The following is a 17,048-nucleotide window of genomic DNA, read 5'->3' as shown; positions in this document are numbered from 1 at the left end:
GTCATTAAACTGGCCCTAGGACAAAACCTACTGATTGTTCCTCTTGCACTACAAGGACGTCCAAGATTACATAAACAGTGATAAACGCCTCAACATCCGCAGGCACAACGTTTTGTACAAAGGCTTGTGGTTTTTCATGATTTACCCAGCAGCATTCTCCACTGCCTGAATTCAAGCTAAACCAAGCTAGTGTTGAACATTAAACCTGCTAAACCAGCAAGTCCTCTGACCTCAACAACTACATAAACTGTTTGATTCCACTCTCCCCTTTTATTGTCATCATATGTTTGTGGTCTGGTTAGTTTTAGGCTCTGGGAGCCAGTTGACATCATGATGAACATAATGCCCAAAGTTCAGTGTCACACAATTGCAGATATTGTTTCTTTGCTCCTCAGGTTCAGGTACTATTTGATTGTATGTGGAAAAGCTCTTTTGCATCTTGTGTCAGTAAACGTGTGAACTTCTGTGGTCTCACACACTGTGGTCTGGATTAGACTCTTGCTCTCCTTTTCTCACACCGCTTCTCCGTGGTTGTAAGTATATTAATGCTCTTCAGAGCAGCCCTGGCCACTCCTTGTCATGACTTTCCTCATGCCGTGTCCCTCTCCAGCTCACCGTGAGGCCATCTCTAAATGAGGAGATTACTCCAGTCTAGAGGGAGGCTTGGTTGAATCATGCCATCAGTGCTGTTATGTAACACTCCCTACAAGGATGGCCACGTGGTCACAGATCTCACCTGTTTAGATTGACCATCTGCCCTTCCCTATCTAAATCCCATCCTCGCTCTACAACACATACTATCCACAGACGTCCTACAGCTGGGAGACAATTATATTGGTCCGATCTGGTTTCCATAACAAGATTCAACGATGAACTTACATCTCCAGCAGCTCTGGGCATGAGGAAGACTTTGAGTGGTATGAGGAAGACGTGGGAAATAACACAGACGTGCAAATGAGTGACTAATGCAGCGTTGGCTGTGAACTGTTATCTTCATAACCCTTACTTATTTCCATTTTTCCTGGTTAGACAGGTGCACCAGCAATTCCCACTTCCCATGTGTGGGTGAACAGAAGTAAAGCTGGGATTGCATTTCTGTTGACACCTCCGCAGAATCAGTGCGAAGCAGAAGAGAGAGAAACGCAGACGGAATGAACAGAAAGAAGAGGACAGAGGGAGCAAGAGAGCAGAAGAGACAGTGAGAGGGAGAGAAGAGCAGAAAAGAGACAAAAAAATGTAATTGACTATGTGGGTGTGTGAAATATCAAGGCATGCATCATAATTGTGGATTTCTCTTGGAGCAGCCGGATGTGTCACTGCAGCAACAGGACATCATTGATCTAACCAAGTGTGTTATTTGGCACCAGGCTGCGTTTGCAAGAGAGATTTCCAAAGAAGAAATGGAAATGTTTTTTTGTCTGCTGCTGCAACAACAATTTTATTAAGTGGGAATATAAAAATGCTAATTGAGGTGATGCTGAAAATGTCGAATGGAAAATAATGATGCCTCATCATTGTCAAGAATCAAGAATTTAATTCAGAAATCTATCTGGAGGTGAGTGCCAGATTAATACGATTGAATGTGTGCTGTGAGTGTCGAAGCTTTTGTGTTCTTGTACTTCTATTCTTGTTAAAACCAATTTGGTGTCGTGAAGAAATAAGGACATTTTGGATGATTTGAAGGTTTAAAAATTGGCTTAAAAGTCTGTTCTTAGTTCAATAAAGGGAGTTATTATGTTACTGATAGTCCTCACAAGCAGGCAAAATATTATGAGTGTGTGTCTGTGTGTGCGTGTGTTTCTCTGTGCTTTTGGGTACTGAAACTCGACTTCTCAAAGCCCTGTATGCAATGTAGTCGGCCCACGCTGTTTCCCGTTCCCATGGAAACCATTGCCCAGTGCTAAAAGGAGTTCTGTTCTGTGCAGTGAGTGCATGAGTGTTTGTGCATTTCTGAAAAAGAGAGCGTGAGACATATTAATCTCTAATACAGGTTTGCAGTGTATCAACAAGTCATTAAGCTCCTGCACTAAACTTATCATTTTGAACTTCCCCTTTTTCTCTTATTCTCATCGTTAATGTATCCTTTTAATCACTTTTTCTCAAAGATGGCTATCAACCCCTTCGTCATCTGCCTCCTGTTATTGATTGGCCATGGCTCATCACACCCCTCTCCTCCTCCTCCTCCTCGAGGCTGTAGTGAGAGTGTGGACCCTCCATACCGAGTGCTGTGTGACCTGGAGTCCGTCTGGGGTATTGTTCTGGAAGCTGTAGCCTGCAGCGGTGGGCTCACCTCTCTGATCCTCTCTGGTTTGTTGTTAGTCAAACTGCGTGCCATCTCTGACCCTGCCAGACACTCAGGCCTGGGGCCACTTCTCCTGCTCCTTGGCACGCTCCTTGGCATTTTCCCCATCTCTCTGGCTTTCCTGGTGGGAAAGAATCAGACACTCTGTGTGGTCCGCAGGGCTTTCTGGGGACCCCTCTTTGCCCTTTGCTTCTCTAGCTTGCTAGTTCAGGGTGTGAGGCTAAGGAGGCTTGTAGCTGGTAAGACCAGCCCGTCAGGCAGCTCCCTGGCAGCCCTGGGCCTGGCACTGGCCTTGGTTCAGGGGATCATTTCAGCTGAATGGGTCCTTCTGACTGTAGTCAGGGAGGGGCACCCAGCCTGTGAATATCCCCCTTTAGACTTTGCTCTGACATGCAGCTACACTCTAGGGCTGCTCCTCATAGCCATGGGGCTTTCTCTTGGGGTAGTGCTGTGTGGAGGAGAACTGGGGGCAGAAGGAGCAGGTGGAAGTGAGGAGGATAGAGAAGGAGAGAGCGAAAAACGGAGATGGAAGTGTAATGCCGTCTGGCTCTTCCTCGCATGTCTGGCATCAGCGTTGCTATGGGTGGCCTGGCTGGGGTTTTATCTTTATGGCAGCCAGGCACTGAGGGTAAAAGCGAAAGCGGGGAGGTTAGGCGGAGGAGGAAAGAAGGACGTCAGGGTGTTCGATGAGCCTGCGCTGGCGGTGGCCCTGGTCATTCAAGGCTGGATTCTGCTGCTGTTCCATGCAATTCCAGAAGCGCACCTGTGCCTCTGGAAACCTCCACAATCCAACACACAAGATTTCTTCGACACCAGTCAGACGACCCCTCCTCCACATTTCAGAGACGAGCTCCCTGCACACTCACACCGACCCTTCCAAGACAACCAGGCCTTTTCTCTGGAGGAGCACAGTGCAAGTAGGGTTATGTAATATGTGTGTTTCACTGTGCGTGTTTGTGTCTTCATGTAAGAATCCATTGTCTTCCACCTGGTTCAAATGCTGCTTACAAGTGGAACCTGTGAGGTCATGTGCTTGACATCAGGATGGAGTTGCTAGGCAACTGACAACAAAAACAAATGGCTTCTCAATTCCTTTTCAAAAATGGTGAATGACTGTTCCCTGAACTCAATGTCATAATTAGAATTGAAAAATACATTTCAGTTGATTCAAAGTCCTTTTAGTTTGAAACATTAGGCACCAACAGTGTTATCTGTTTCACTACTGACAGGAGTGGCTTTCGTGATTTGTTGGCCCAGGCAAAGCCCTCTATGTACATTAACATAACCAGAAGAAAACATTTATTCAGAGGCAGCTAAGACTGCTAATGTTTGCCAGCTTATCCTCTTCAGCTACCTGTTGCAAACCCTCCTTAAACTGTGTCTTCTTCTTTTTCTTCCCACACCCACTCTGAGATTTGTTTTTTATTTTAGCAAGACAGGTAATGCTTTTAGAATGATTCTTTTTTTTTTTTTTTTAAGTAAACAAATTAATGAGGCCTTCTTCTGATCAGGGCTCCAAGCTGTTGGCAATGCGATGAATGGTAAAATCCACCGTGACTGTTGCCCATCCATGAGTTTTTGGTTGCATTATATTTTATATCTCAGGTCCAAACGATTGTGTCCCAAAACAATCCTTCAGAGAGACTCTTGTTGCTTTAACACAACCCACTTCCTGTGTTAGTCCTGTTACCGTGTCAGAGATGGAGGCTCCTCTGAACACAGCTTTGTAATAACGTCTAGTGACAGGCAGTAAGCGACTCACTGGCTCTTCTCAAGTTCTCAATTCTAATTAGAAGGACAGGACTCTTTCAACTGGAAACTCTCCTCAGATGACATGCAGAATCAGTTCAGTATTTTAGGACCCTGTATTTTATGGTCCACATTCAGCTACTGTATGCAATCCAAAGTCAAAGATTCTTCGACAGGGAGTTATGACTCATTCCAGCTTTTTTGCTCGCCATATTTGAAACCAAATACACAGCAAACAATGAGGAAGCAGGATAAACAGAGTGACAGCAGTGCTAGAGAGGCAGCACAAAGAGCATCTTGCAGGACAGCAGCCTTCAGGAGACAGCTGGCTGAGGAGGAGAGTGTGTGAGCAGCTCAGCTCAAGCATGATAAGAAAGGAAAGTCACATAATATTCTGCAAGGTTATGGCATCTTTTACTAGCTTGAATGGATTCTCTGCAGTAGAGCTTGTGGGTGGCATGGTATTATAGGCATAATGGCCTGAAATAAGACTAAAAGAAAAATTGTAATTTTCCTCTAGAGGTCCAGTGCTCACTTTGACCTTGCTGCTGTGAGCAGTAGACTGCTGCATGAATACGACTTTTCTACCAAAGTTTTTGTAGCATAGGGCTAAGACACCCTTAGTTATTAGCTGCAGTAATGGCTATGTTGTTGAGTGTTAAATAGCCAATACAGAGATAAGACAGTAATTCCTCACTCTAAAACTTTTACCTTTTTTCTTATGAATGTTATACATAACGGTATGGAGTATGGCGCTCTGACACTCAGCATTGCACTGTTGAGGACGAGGTCACAGGGGAAAAAGTATTTAATCCAGCTGGATAAATGCCCACCCAAAATCCTGTATGTATTTTCACTATATTTGTCATGGTTGCCTCACTTCACCACAAGACAGGTATTTCTTTTGGCTCTATAAATTTCAACCGTAAGGCTACCTTTGTATTCCTCCACCTTTACTATGGATGCCTACTTTATACAATCTCACTTCAAAAAATCAAAACCTCCCATGAAAGTAAAACTGATAACATTTCCATAGCTCACGAGAAGACAACTGCTGTAGCTGCATCCTGGTCCCACTTCATGTGTCCTGGGTCAGATCAGCTCATTTGTGACGCCTTTAACTGACTACAATGAAACTGATTATGAAACAGAAGAACGATTATTTATTATCGCTAATGCCTGTATCTCGTTTGTTTGTTTGTTTGTTTGTTTGTTTGTTTGTTTTTGACCAGCCCTCCGTAGTGGAACCTACCACGGCAGTCGTGGGAGTGTCCGTCCTGGCATTGCCTTCAGAGGTCACGTCTACCAACCAACCGAAATGGCTCTAGTCATGAACGGTGGTACGGTAAGTATAGCAGAAATACAAATCTCTCAGAAGAACTTTGTCATTACTACTACTACTACTACTACTCCTCTACAACTACTTCACTTCTCTAAATATTTCTCTCCCTCTCGTAGATGCCCACTGCTCCCATAAACTACACTGGACGCCGGCTATGGTAAAATGGGACACAAGCTGAAGAGGAGACAGTACACCAGTGATAGAGACAGAAAGACAAGTCATTTGTCTGTATACAAGTTTTAATTTTGCATTTCAAAAACATTTACAAAAACATAGACAAACTTTATTTATATTTTTGCTGACATTTTCTCATTTGCCCCACCAAATACCATGAGGGGGCGTTGACCGTGAGGCTTTTACCGTGCATTACTTTACCCACCGCAGGCCACCATACATGTTGTGTGTAATATGTAAATAAGCTGATATGAAGTGTCCCAGCAAGGCTCACGTTTCTACATATGAGGATGAAGAGAGTTCGTCTTCATGAAAGTGAAGGACCAAATTAGCTGCATGAGGAAGACATTAGGAAAATGAAGCCTTAGCAGCTCCAAACACTACTGTTGCTTCTCTGCCTTCAAGGTACAGCTCAGATTAAAAACAACAACAACAAAAAGTTTCTGTAAATTACCTGCAAATGCTTACAAAGGTTGCTTGGTCTCGTCTGAAATCAAATGACTTGCAGAGTGTTTTTTGTGTTTATTTGAAATTTTCCATATTAGATTTTAAAGCTACAGTGCATAATTTTCCATAACTGAACTTCCCCTCCGTTAACTGCTTGGTTTTACACATTGCACATTCAAGGTAGAGTCCATAGCATGGCTCCAATATTGATTCAAATTGAGCTGTTTAAAGATGACTCAGTGCCACTGGAACTGTATCCCCTTGTGCAAACTGCTTGCTAGCACATGCAAACTACTGTTTTTTGTCACATATCTGTCCATCGGGGGGGGGGGGGGGGGCAGCTGTACATCCTTTAGGCTCTGTGTCATTGCTGGAAAGCAGGTGAAAGCCAAACCCAGATTTGGCGGGGGGGGGGGGGGGGTACTCACTCCCCACCCAAAAACATCCTGGTTAAACAAAATAATTGAAATACAGACAGAAGGGAGAGGCTCTGCAGACGCAGTCACTGCCACACACCGACAGGCCCATGAGGATAGAGGCTGATTAATTTTGTGAAAGTCTATATTTTGTTTTCCAAGAAAAAGACTGCAGTCTCAACCTTTCCGCTCCAGCTCAGGCTCCATGGACAGAGACAATGCCAGTCTGGTAACTTGAATGTGCTCAAAATCATGCGGCTTCTCCACTTTCCAAATGCTAGCAGGCGGAATGTGTCCAATTCTGATGGTGAAACAAATCAACCCAAAACAAATTAACACAACTTGTCGAGATGTTTTGATAAATCCCTGTTTATCAGATGATTTACAGAGGAATGTTTAGCTCACAGATGACTGGATTTTAAAAGCATATCATTAAAAAGCCATTTAATACTGTATATTTGTAGTATACAGTACAGGGTTTATTGTTGGAGGTTGTAATTTTGCACTTTATTGATGGTGATTATGTCTGGGCATTGTGATATTTGAGATTTACCGTCATTTCAAAAGCATGTGAAAGCAATGTTTTTTGTCAATATTAATGTATTTTCAGTGTTTTCTAGACTTTTGATATTTATTATATCGTGAGGAGTATAACTGTTGGGTTTCAAAGGACCTTCTTGACATTGGAAGCAACAGTCAACAAAACAATCTTTTAAGCCAAGGCCTTAAAGTGTTCAGAAGAAAGGGATCTTAATAGCTGAGGAAACCCTGTGGGCTGAGGAATATCGTTGGATATGACTTAACCTAGCAAAACAGCTACTTTGCAGAAGTTGACGTCAGACTTTCTTGTTTCCAATTGTACTGTGGTTTTACCTTGTTCTCCAAATTGGTATTTGATGACAACATCACATTGTAGTCTGACATTCAGGATCCCTTTAAGTTTTAAAATCCTTCAATTTAGAAGAAAATAAATAAAAAGGCGAGCCCGTCGGTCCCGACTCAAACACATCCGTGAATTTATCAGAAGCTATTTCGAACACATGCAGTCAGTTTACTGCGGTGACGTCACAAGTTCAGCCTCCCAGTATAGACTGATATTGTGGGTATTTTAACTCCGGAGGTAAAACAAACATGAAAATTTGACAGTGAGAAGTCAGTTTGTTACTTTAGCCACCCAAGACAAAAATTTTAAAAAATGACAGACAGTTCAACAAGCTGTTGCCGTCTACATATTTTACTTTCTTGCAACCTAATAACTACGGTACGTTTTCAGCAACTTTGCTTTTGTGTGCAGATGTTTGCTCTAATATTGTATAATGAAAATATTATCATGGATTTGTATGTCATGAATTAATAAAGGAGTGAAGAGCCCTGGTGTTTTTATGATGTTTTCTGTGACATAGTCACTGTTTTTAGGCCACACACATCAACTTCTGCAATCTGATTTGCCTGCATTTTTCTTTGTGGCTTCTGTGATGAACTAATGAATCCACTTAACTGCAGGAATCCCTCACAATCTAAAGACAGACAAAGGATCCCAGCCCAGAGAGAACATTCCGTACACACATCTACCGTGAGCAGAGCCTCCAGGAACAAGTGGTACTTGGTCTGGTTTAGTTCTAGTCTTTGTTTAACCTTCTCTCTTAATTTTCAGTCGCATATCTTATATACAGTATCTATTTTTTTCTTTATTATTTAACACTTTACTTTGATTTTAATGTGACTTATTTGCTCAATACTCATTCTGATTGATGTCCCACTGTATATCATTTGTTCTATAAAATATAGATTATAACAACGTAACTAAGCAATAGTGTCGCTTTTAATAAGATTATAGTTTTCTAATAATGCACTTCTCAAAATCCAACTTGCTTCTTAAGGAGAGCTTGTTTGTTTTATTTCAAACAGGCAAGTCATAGAATCAACATATTAATCTCAAGGATTAAAAATGCACAATTCAAATGAAATGGGATTACCATTATGACTCAAACATTTGATTCAGTCCTCCTTAAAACCAACAAATACGAGCAAAATAAAATCGTCACCTGTTCAGTCACAGAGTTCTGCAAACCAAACACACGAATCAACAAGGAGAGAGTTTGCTCTGTAATATCAGGCACGACGGAGGAAGAATAGACGTCAACAGCTGAATCTGTTTTACAACACGACCAGCAGCCGATCTCTCCAAGAGCCTTTGAGCAAATACATTTTCTATACCGCTTATCCATTAAAGGTTTGGGGGGGTGGGGGCCTATCCCAGCTGAGCAATTATGGTTCAGTATCTTGCTCAAGGATACTTCAACATGGTCACCGGGGGAAGTGAGGATCGAACCAGCGACACTTAGGTTGCTAGACGGCCACTCTACCTCTGAGCCATGCTGCCAGTCACATAATTACACTTAAAATAAGTGTTGAACAGCTCTACATTCAGGCAGCCACCACTGATAGAGTGTTTGGTCACCAACATGGGTCTCCCAGTCCCTCAACTCTGCAGTAAACAGAAACCGCAGTTATGGAATCATCTCCCCTGATTGGCTGAAAGTGGGAACAGGACACCAGAAAGTCCATCCATCCATTGTCTTGTGACTTCTGAATTAGAGTCTCAATCAGCCTCGTCCCCTCTTGATGTCTTTGGACTGTGGGAGGAAGCTGGAGTACCAGAGAGAACCCACACAGGAACAGGGAGAACATGCAGACTCCATACAGAAAGATCCCATGCTCAAGCTGGGACTCAAACCCGGAACCTTCTTGCTGTGAGGCGACATTGCTGACCACTGCACCACCGCGCAGCCCGACATCAGAAAGTGTCTAACCCTAACCCACTTGACTTACAAATGTAATGGCTGTCAGAATGTAGAGCCTTATAACACATATTTACTTATAAAATGCCTGATTTTATTCACTTACCGGTATATGACCTTTACCCTTTTCAGGATGGAACGTTTAGGTTAATATGAGACCAACAGTCCATCTACATCCATCCATCCATTTTCTACTGCTTATCCTGTTAAGGGTCTCAAACAAGTACAACTGATAATACTGATACCTAAGACAGGAACTATCAGCTTTTATTGAGAGTAAAATTATGACACAGAGGTAGAGGTTATGGGACAAAGATAAAGGCTAGAAGCTTTTTCACCTGACATTGTTCAGATTGTCGCCTTCTTGAAGTAATCGCCTAAGTTATTTTTTTTCAAGTTTTTAGACAACACAAAAAACTGGAGACAAAACATCACAATGAGTTATTTTAGGCACAAAAAAAAGTTAAGTAATGACTTAGGCGATTATTTTAAGATGATGATATCTAAATCAGCGGCTCAGACTTTTCCCACACAACTGGGTTTGACTCCTGCTTGTAGCTGTAAGCTACACGTTACAGCTTTAAAATAAAAAAAGGTATTATTGTTGACCTACATTTGGAGCTTCATTTTTAATTTCAAATTTGCACAAGTCTGTTCTCAGTTTCCTGCCATCCTCATTTAGGCTTTAGGTAGTTGTGGAAAGTAACTATGGCTTTTGTTTTGTTTTTTTACTGTTGTAAATTAAAAGGTTATGATATCTATACTTTACGTCAGTGTTCTTGCTTTCTGAGTATTTATCAGACACCGAAAACTTTCAACACACACACACGAGGTGAATCGGTGTTTGTACAGATGCCTAAAGTTGAGTCAACACAAATTCTAGTTGAAGGTTCGGGTTAAAAGAGATATCGCTGAATTCAAAGTATCAAAACAAACTATTCAAATGGAAGTGGTTGGAAATCTGTTTCTCAGTGGTGTGGCTGTCTATCACACCTGTACCTAATTAAACAATCACCGCACAGAAACGACTGCTCTCTGCAAAAATCAGGCTCAGCTCCAACACTTTAGAACTTTTATTATATGGGAAGGGACTTTGTGGGTGGCACAGTGAGGCAGTGGTTAGCCTCACAGCAAGAAGGTTGTGGGTTTGAGCCCCACCTCCACTACTACTAATAATAATTATTATTATTATATAAGAGAAGAAGCCTCACTTTATGTAGTCCTGATGTGGAATGTGTACTTTACAAGTACTTGTTTAGGTTCAAAGGTTTAGTGTTATAATACAACTTCCCACTGCGCTCACCAAGTAGCAAAAGCTCTTAGTTGCTTTTTCTCTTGTGCTATGCGCGCACTCGTCGCTACAGACGCCCAGCCCGTTGCTAACATGTGAATCACTTCCGGGTCAAGGAGGTAACCGCACCTCCACGTGATTTATCAAAGCGTACCAAGTGAGTAAAGTGTTCTTCATATTTTAAATGTTGGACTGCAACAACTATGTTATCTTCTCGTTGTCTGTGCGACCTATTACTTAACCTCTGCATCGGCGAAAGCTTCCGGTAATTATTAAAATGAAATTAGCTTGCTAGCATACGTTTTAGAAACGAACCAGCACTTCTCATAGATCGAGTACTCACCAAGAAGTTGTATTTAATGGTAAGACGTGTAATATGATTTTGTTAGCATGCGTGCTAGCTCACGATGCAACAGCAACGACTGGTTTAACTTTCCTTATCGCATTTCTCCGAATCTGTCTTATCCGACCTACTGTGGGAAACACGAATCCACGTTTTGTCTGCACATCTCTCGAAAGCCCAAAGACAGCTGAGTTCACTTCCTTTTATTGTATGTGCAACATGTAACGGGAGAATTTTTGGCGTCTCTGCCTGAGAATATTGCACCGTTCAACCTGTAATCTGACAGTCGTGCTACCACGCGTCTTCATAATTCGGTGTTCAGTTCTTTTTTTCCCGACGGATTCTCGTGACCTGTCATTAGTTTGAGGAAAGCCTGTATTGAATGTAATGGGATTGACTATTGATCAGGTCACAATATCACACAATTTGAACCAGGATTAGAAACAACATCATATTCGTTAGCAAATCAAAGTGAACGACAGCTTTATAGGACATTGGTAACGCTTATTCAGTTGGTGTCTACCAAGGGTGCAGACAGGCTGTGTTGTCTGACAGTGTGCTGAATTTAGAAACAATACATGTAGATGTTCAAAGCCAGAGAACTACAAAAATGTTTGATTTTGAAATCAAAATAAGCTGCGTCGGGGAGTCGGTTTATTTAGGTCATCTGGAGGTGTCCAAAATAGTTTTTTACAAAGTCCTTGACAAGCTACTACTTACTGCAAGGATGTGAATTTTACTAAATAGGATTAAAAGTACTCCACCTAGCACATGAGCGTATACAGGCTGTTCCACTGAGTAATAATTCATGTTTTAAATGTTTGGCCTCCGTTGCAAGTTTGTATTACTGGTGATGTTTTGTACATATTTAAATGTACATTTGTACATATTTCCCTGGGATGGGAAAGCCTCAACTCAGCCACCCGTCACTGTAGTTTCAAAGTTCCTACATTTGGGCTGGGCTTATCTAAACTCAAGCTGGAGCCTATTGTTGGTTGGCTGATTGGACAAGAGTAAATGTTCTTGTTTTGATACTCTTTCATCCCTACATTGTCAATTAAAACACAATAAAAATTTACTTAAACAAAGGTTCCAAATCTAAGCCAGAATTGTTGGCACTGTACATTTATTTTTTTTGCCACAATTGATGTTTTGGTTTTTCCTGCTCTCTTCCCTGCAGGTGAAGCGACTTGCTCCGCAAAGAGACGTTGATTCAGGAGTCCCTGCCTAAGCAGCCATCCCAAACTTCGGTTGGTAGTTCATGCTGTGTTTGCTCAAAGGACGAAAAACGACCACTCTCGTTTTGTCATTTCAGCTCTGGATTTGTAACTGTGTTGTAACTTGTGATCGTATTTCTCGCTCCAGCCGAGCCACGTGGGTGTTGTGGTGAAAAGTCCAGAAGTAAAAAGGGACGGTGAAGATTGGGAAAGAGGACCGAGCAAAGAAAGAGAAGAAGCACAAGACAAAACAAACCTTGATGCCTAAAATCAAAGACTGCGTTGTTTATGATGGAACCTCAGAAAGGCCAGAAAAAAGAAAGAAGAAAGTCAAAAGAGCTGAGCAAGTGGTTAAAGACGAGGAGTCTTCTCAAGATGGATGTGGAGAAAAAGATTTGAAGGCCAAAAAAAAGAAGAGGAAAGTCATTGCTGACCCTTTGAATGATGTTAATGGTTGTGACGTTTCGGATGGAAATGACAGAGGAGTCGGCAGAAAGAAGGGAAAAAAGAAAAGACCGGCTGAGAGTGAGAATCTGGTAGAAACTGAGCAGGGCTCGGTAAAAGATGGAGGAGAGGAGAAGAGACAGCGGAAGGAGAAAAAAAGAAAGAAACAACTTCAAGCTGAGAGTATAGAGAAAGAAGGAGAGGAGTTATCTAAGAAAGGAAAAAATAAGAGGGCAGTGGCAAGCACAGAGGAGACTGAAGAACACAATACAGACAGGGAAAAAAATACCTTTGAGAAGGATGGAATAGTTGGAACAAAAAAGAAAGCTAAACTAGCTGAGAATGGAGTAACATCAGGAACTCCAGCAGGGGAGAGGGTTGAGGTGGTGAAACCGAAAAAGAAAAACAAGAAAAAAGCCGAGAGTGACAGTGAAGAAGCAACAAGAGAAGATGAAAATAAAGTAGAAGTCCCAGATGTCAAAGGCTGCAAGAAGAAGAAGAAGAAGAAGAAGAGATTGGGAGTCGATCAGCCTGAAGCTGCAATGAAGGAGGAAAAGGAAGAGGACAACAAGAGAAAAGACAAATCCTCAAAGAGTGAGATAGTAATGGGAGAGGAAGGGGTCACAGAGAAAAGTAAAAAAGGTAAGAAGAGAATGGTCCCTGAGGTCAGCGTAGTGGAGGAAACGGAACCAGCCAAGATGAAGAAGAAGAAGAAAAGAGCAGAGTCAAAGGAAGAAGAACCTCTTAAATGGGACAAAGCTGAGGAGGAGGAGGAGGAGGAGGGACCGAAGAGGGACACAAGCAAGAAAAGTAAAAAGATGAAGAACTCTGTTCAGGTGGAAACAGAAGAGGAGAAAATAGGTTTAGTGGCAAAAAAGAAGAAAAAGATCAAAGAGGAGGCGAAAAACCAGCAGGTGAGATGCCGTTTTCTTGAAAATCACATCAGAATGATTCATGAGAACAAATGAAACCTGCGTAATGGTTGGAGGAGAGAGGATTTCTCCTGACCCGAGCTCACTGAGGTCCGCCAAACCACACGTATGCGGTCATTTGCATCAGATGTGCAGTTGCCGGGCAGATCTAAGGGAGGAATGGGAGGTTTAAGTCGAAGACTTGGAGGTGTAATGTGTGCAGTTCAAGCTAGAAAAAAAATAGACACGCAGGGCACTGTGTTGTTCTGGACACACCCGGAAGTTAGCACCTTCCACAAAAAGCCAGTTAGACTTTTATTTTTTTTACATTCGATTTTGGATTATTGCTGAAAAGAAACGCTGAGAGTAAACATTTAGAAGTGTTAATGTGATCACTAGAAGATAAAAGTTAATAATTAGCGATGAATAAATTACACCACACGCCTGACGGATGACGACTTTTCCTCAATAAACTCTGTTGTCTGGTTTAGTCACTTGTTTGCAACCGTCTGTTTCTTAAGACTCATAAATACTTTGACATTCACAGGTATTTATTTTTATACTGTATATTGCAATTAGAATATCTTAAACTGGTGTGAATCACGGAATTTATTTCAGGCATTGAACTGAAAAGCCTACGAAGGGAGCCAGATTCAAAAGATGGGAGAGTCCAGAATGTTGGATTTAATAGCTCACTGGTGTGGTGTTGATATTTTTTGTGCAAATAAAAACTTTGTGTTTCAGGAGTCATCCCAGGCGGATGTGGGTTTCCTGTCAGAGAAGACCGGAAACACTGACGAGGTGAACATCAACCAGGTGAGCCACTTATCCTGTTAAGGGTCGTGGGGGGCTGGAGTCTGTCCCAGCAGCCTTCAGGCGAGAGGCGGGGTTCACCCTGGACAGGTCACCAGTCCATCGCAGGGCCAGCACATAGAGACAGACAACCATTCACACTCACAGTCACACCTACGGTCAATTTAGAGTATCAATCAGCCTCGTCCCCTCTTGATGTCTTTGGACTGTGGGAGGAAGCTGGAGTACCAGAGAGAACCCACACAGGAACAGGGAGAACATGGAGACTCCACACAGAAAGATCCCGGGCTCGAACCTTGAACCTTCTTGCTGTGAGGCGACAGTGCTGACCACTGCACCATGCTGCCTGAGTCATCAAAAGTAATTCAGTATTCCATGCGCGGAGCAATTGAATTGACATATTCCTATAATGAGAGCCATCTCTTCTAAAAAGCTCTAAGTGCCCCATTGACATGTATCGTTTTGTTTGTTGTAAGAGAGACGACAGGCTTTATGAAGGTGGATGAAGCTTCTCAGCCTCAACACTCAGACAAACCTCTGGTCAGTGTCAGCAGGAAAGGTTCCATCAGTGTGGGATCTCCCGCGTCTCTTTGAGTGGTTCACTTCCATTAAACTCAGGACAAGACATTGTAGGCCCTGAAACAAAAAAAACAAAACATGCTACTGTGACTCATTCAACTGTCTCTCTGCAATCCAAGCCCTCTGTTGATAGTTGTGTTAACAGAACTCCTCTTCTCCTTCTCCCAGTCTTGAGAAAGTGTATTTATTTTAAGTTTTATGTCTCTTTTTTCTATGTCCCTCAGGGGTTTGGCCAGTGGCAAACCGCTCAGTTTGAAAGCTCTGAACAGCAACAGAAGTTCCTCAGGCTGATGGGCGGCTTCAAAAAGGGTTTCCAGGCAGCTGCGGCGAGCCCCAGAAATACAAATATGGCGCTTGGGAAGGAAGCGCAACAATATTTACAGCAAGGGCTTCTGGGAGAATTTGAGCGTGCTCAATCTCGCCGAATGGACTTTAATAACAGGGGGGCAGGACTTGGGTTTACTGCAACATCCAAGAAGAAGTTCTCCATCGATACCAATTCATGTCGATCCGTCCGCTTTGATGATTAATCAGCGTGTGCTTGATGGTGTTGTCTCTCTCTCGAGGTGGAACTGTTCACACACTAACACTGCAGATGTAAAGGAGTGAATACAACACCACGCCTCCTCTGTGCGCCTTCAGCCTCATGGTGGAGGAAGCTGACCGATTTCATCTGACCCAGTGTTCAGGCGGTGTTTTAGCTTTCAGTGCTTTTCTAAAGGTGTTAAAAAATGTTTCATTCTTGTATGTCAATCAGTGTTCAATGACAATATTATGTAACTTTTTATTTCACATGACACAACTGCAGTCGTGGTTTTCATTAGAAGCAGAGAGAAAGAGGCTCCAAACCACAAGTTGATCTGTCAGAGTTGCTGATCATTTTGTGAAATAAAATTTTATGCTTTTTAAGACATTGACAGAACATTTAATGCTTTTTTCCACAGCGATGCTCATGCACAGTTGCTCGGAATCATAATTTTGCTCCATCTGGAAACACAGGGTTGTTTAGTCCCAGTGAACGTTTGAGCCAAATTTGAAGAAACTCCCTTGAGGTCAACAAGAGTGGGGCAGACATCCTCTGACCTCGGGCTGTCATTAGTGCAGAGGCTTAAAAAATGACCTTAAGGAGTAACGTAATACTGAATATGACCACGCTGGCGTTGACCTCTGATTCTAAAATGTCACCACTTTCATGCTATTTGAAACTCGTGTGACATTTTGTCATAATTATTACTGTTGATTCCAGAGCTTGAAGGGTCCACCTGATAGAGCCTTCACAGTTGCAATATGTCTCAGTATTTTTTTTTTTTTTTTTACCTGCCGGGAGCAGAGGAGCAGATTTTGAGCCAAGCTGAACTGAGCTGTGTTAGCTTGTTCATCAGGCTGGTAAATTATAAACTAGATTTCTCAATTTTTTTCTGTATGAACCAGCATTTCAGAGAATGTATGGCGAGAACAAAAACGTACTCAAAGATGTGGAGAACTGACGTCAATTCATTGGTAGAAATGTGTGAATGCTGAGTCACCTGGTTACTGATGACAGTGCCAAAAGGGCAGTCCCACTTTATAGATTTTTTTTTTAAGGTAATTATTTAATTGAGCGCTCCATGCTACAAATATTTACTATATTTGGTTATCCTATGAAATGCAGTTTAAAATAAATATCAGTAGCCTTACATATGCTAATATATACTGAATATAAAGACAAACATTGCACTTGGTGATAAGTTTTAATTACATTTGAGAAGATTTGTAATTGCAATTTTTACAGTCGTCCAACAGAGGGCGCTGTTGTCACTGACCACCTCGTAGCAGTACAATTACAGAATATATGGAAGTGGGTGGATAACAACGAAAGGAGCTTGTGCATGCGTGAATGAATACAGGAACCTCCAAGATCCAAATCAAATAGACTTACTTAACGTGAGAGTCACTGTTTGTGTCTGAGTGTGGAGGAGGTGAGGGAGAAGCTGGATGTGCTCCTTCAAGACAATATCCAGGAGGCTTGAAGTGTGTGTACGTGTGTGTGTGTTCTTGTACTTGCTACATATTAAGGACTAGAATATGCATTTAACCAACAGAGTGAGGACATTTTTGGAAAGTGAGGACATTTTAGCCGGCCCTCACATCTTCAAAGGGCCAATTAAAGGTCAAGACTTGGTTTTTGGGTCGAGGTTCGAATCAGGTTCTGGTTAGGTTTAGGGTCAAGGTTAGGATCA

General features: G+C 42.2%; 2 protein-coding genes across 5 annotated transcripts; both read left to right on the top strand.

The window, feature by feature from the left end:
- Positions 1-787: 787 nt before the first annotated feature.
- Positions 788-6,334, top strand: gprc5bb (G protein-coupled receptor, class C, group 5, member Bb). 2 transcript variants are annotated; one of them, XM_086210968.1, is made up of 5 exons: positions 788-917; positions 1,030-1,555; positions 2,106-3,219; positions 5,284-5,396; positions 5,510-6,334. In XM_086210968.1, the coding sequence occupies exons 3-5, from the start codon at positions 2,106-2,108 to the stop codon at positions 5,552-5,554; spliced, it is 1,272 nt and encodes a 423-aa protein (XP_086067094.1). In that variant the 5' UTR covers positions 788-917; positions 1,030-1,555; the 3' UTR covers positions 5,555-6,334. The 2 variants fall into 2 exon arrangements, with proteins under 2 accessions (XP_086067094.1, XP_086067093.1); XM_086210967.1 differs by having other exon boundaries at positions 788-1,555.
- Positions 6,335-10,327: 3,993 nt separating this feature from the next.
- On the top strand, positions 10,328-15,724 carry knop1 (lysine-rich nucleolar protein 1). 3 transcript variants are annotated; one of them, XM_086210110.1, is made up of 5 exons: positions 10,328-10,679; positions 12,046-12,115; positions 12,231-13,440; positions 14,182-14,253; positions 15,054-15,724. In XM_086210110.1, exons 3-5 carry the CDS (start codon positions 12,343-12,345, stop codon positions 15,357-15,359), a joined length of 1,476 nt encoding a protein of 491 aa, XP_086066236.1. In that variant the 5' UTR covers positions 10,328-10,679; positions 12,046-12,115; positions 12,231-12,342; the 3' UTR covers positions 15,360-15,724. The 3 variants fall into 3 exon arrangements, with proteins under 3 accessions (XP_086066236.1, XP_086066237.1, XP_086066238.1); XM_086210111.1 differs by having other exon boundaries at positions 10,677-10,787; XM_086210112.1 differs by lacking the exon at positions 10,328-10,679 and adding an exon at positions 10,748-10,884.
- The last annotated feature ends 1,324 nt before the right edge of the window (positions 15,725-17,048 follow it).

The sequence above is a fragment of the Aulostomus chinensis genome, chromosome 8 (assembly GCF_037954235.1).
Source record: "Aulostomus chinensis isolate RoL2024-O1b breed Wild chromosome 8, RoL_Achi_v1.0, whole genome shotgun sequence".
Taxonomy (NCBI): Eukaryota; Metazoa; Chordata; class Actinopteri; order Syngnathiformes; family Aulostomidae; genus Aulostomus; species Aulostomus chinensis.
Note: the sequence above shows the minus strand (reverse complement) of the source record. Positions and strands in the feature narration are given on the sequence as shown.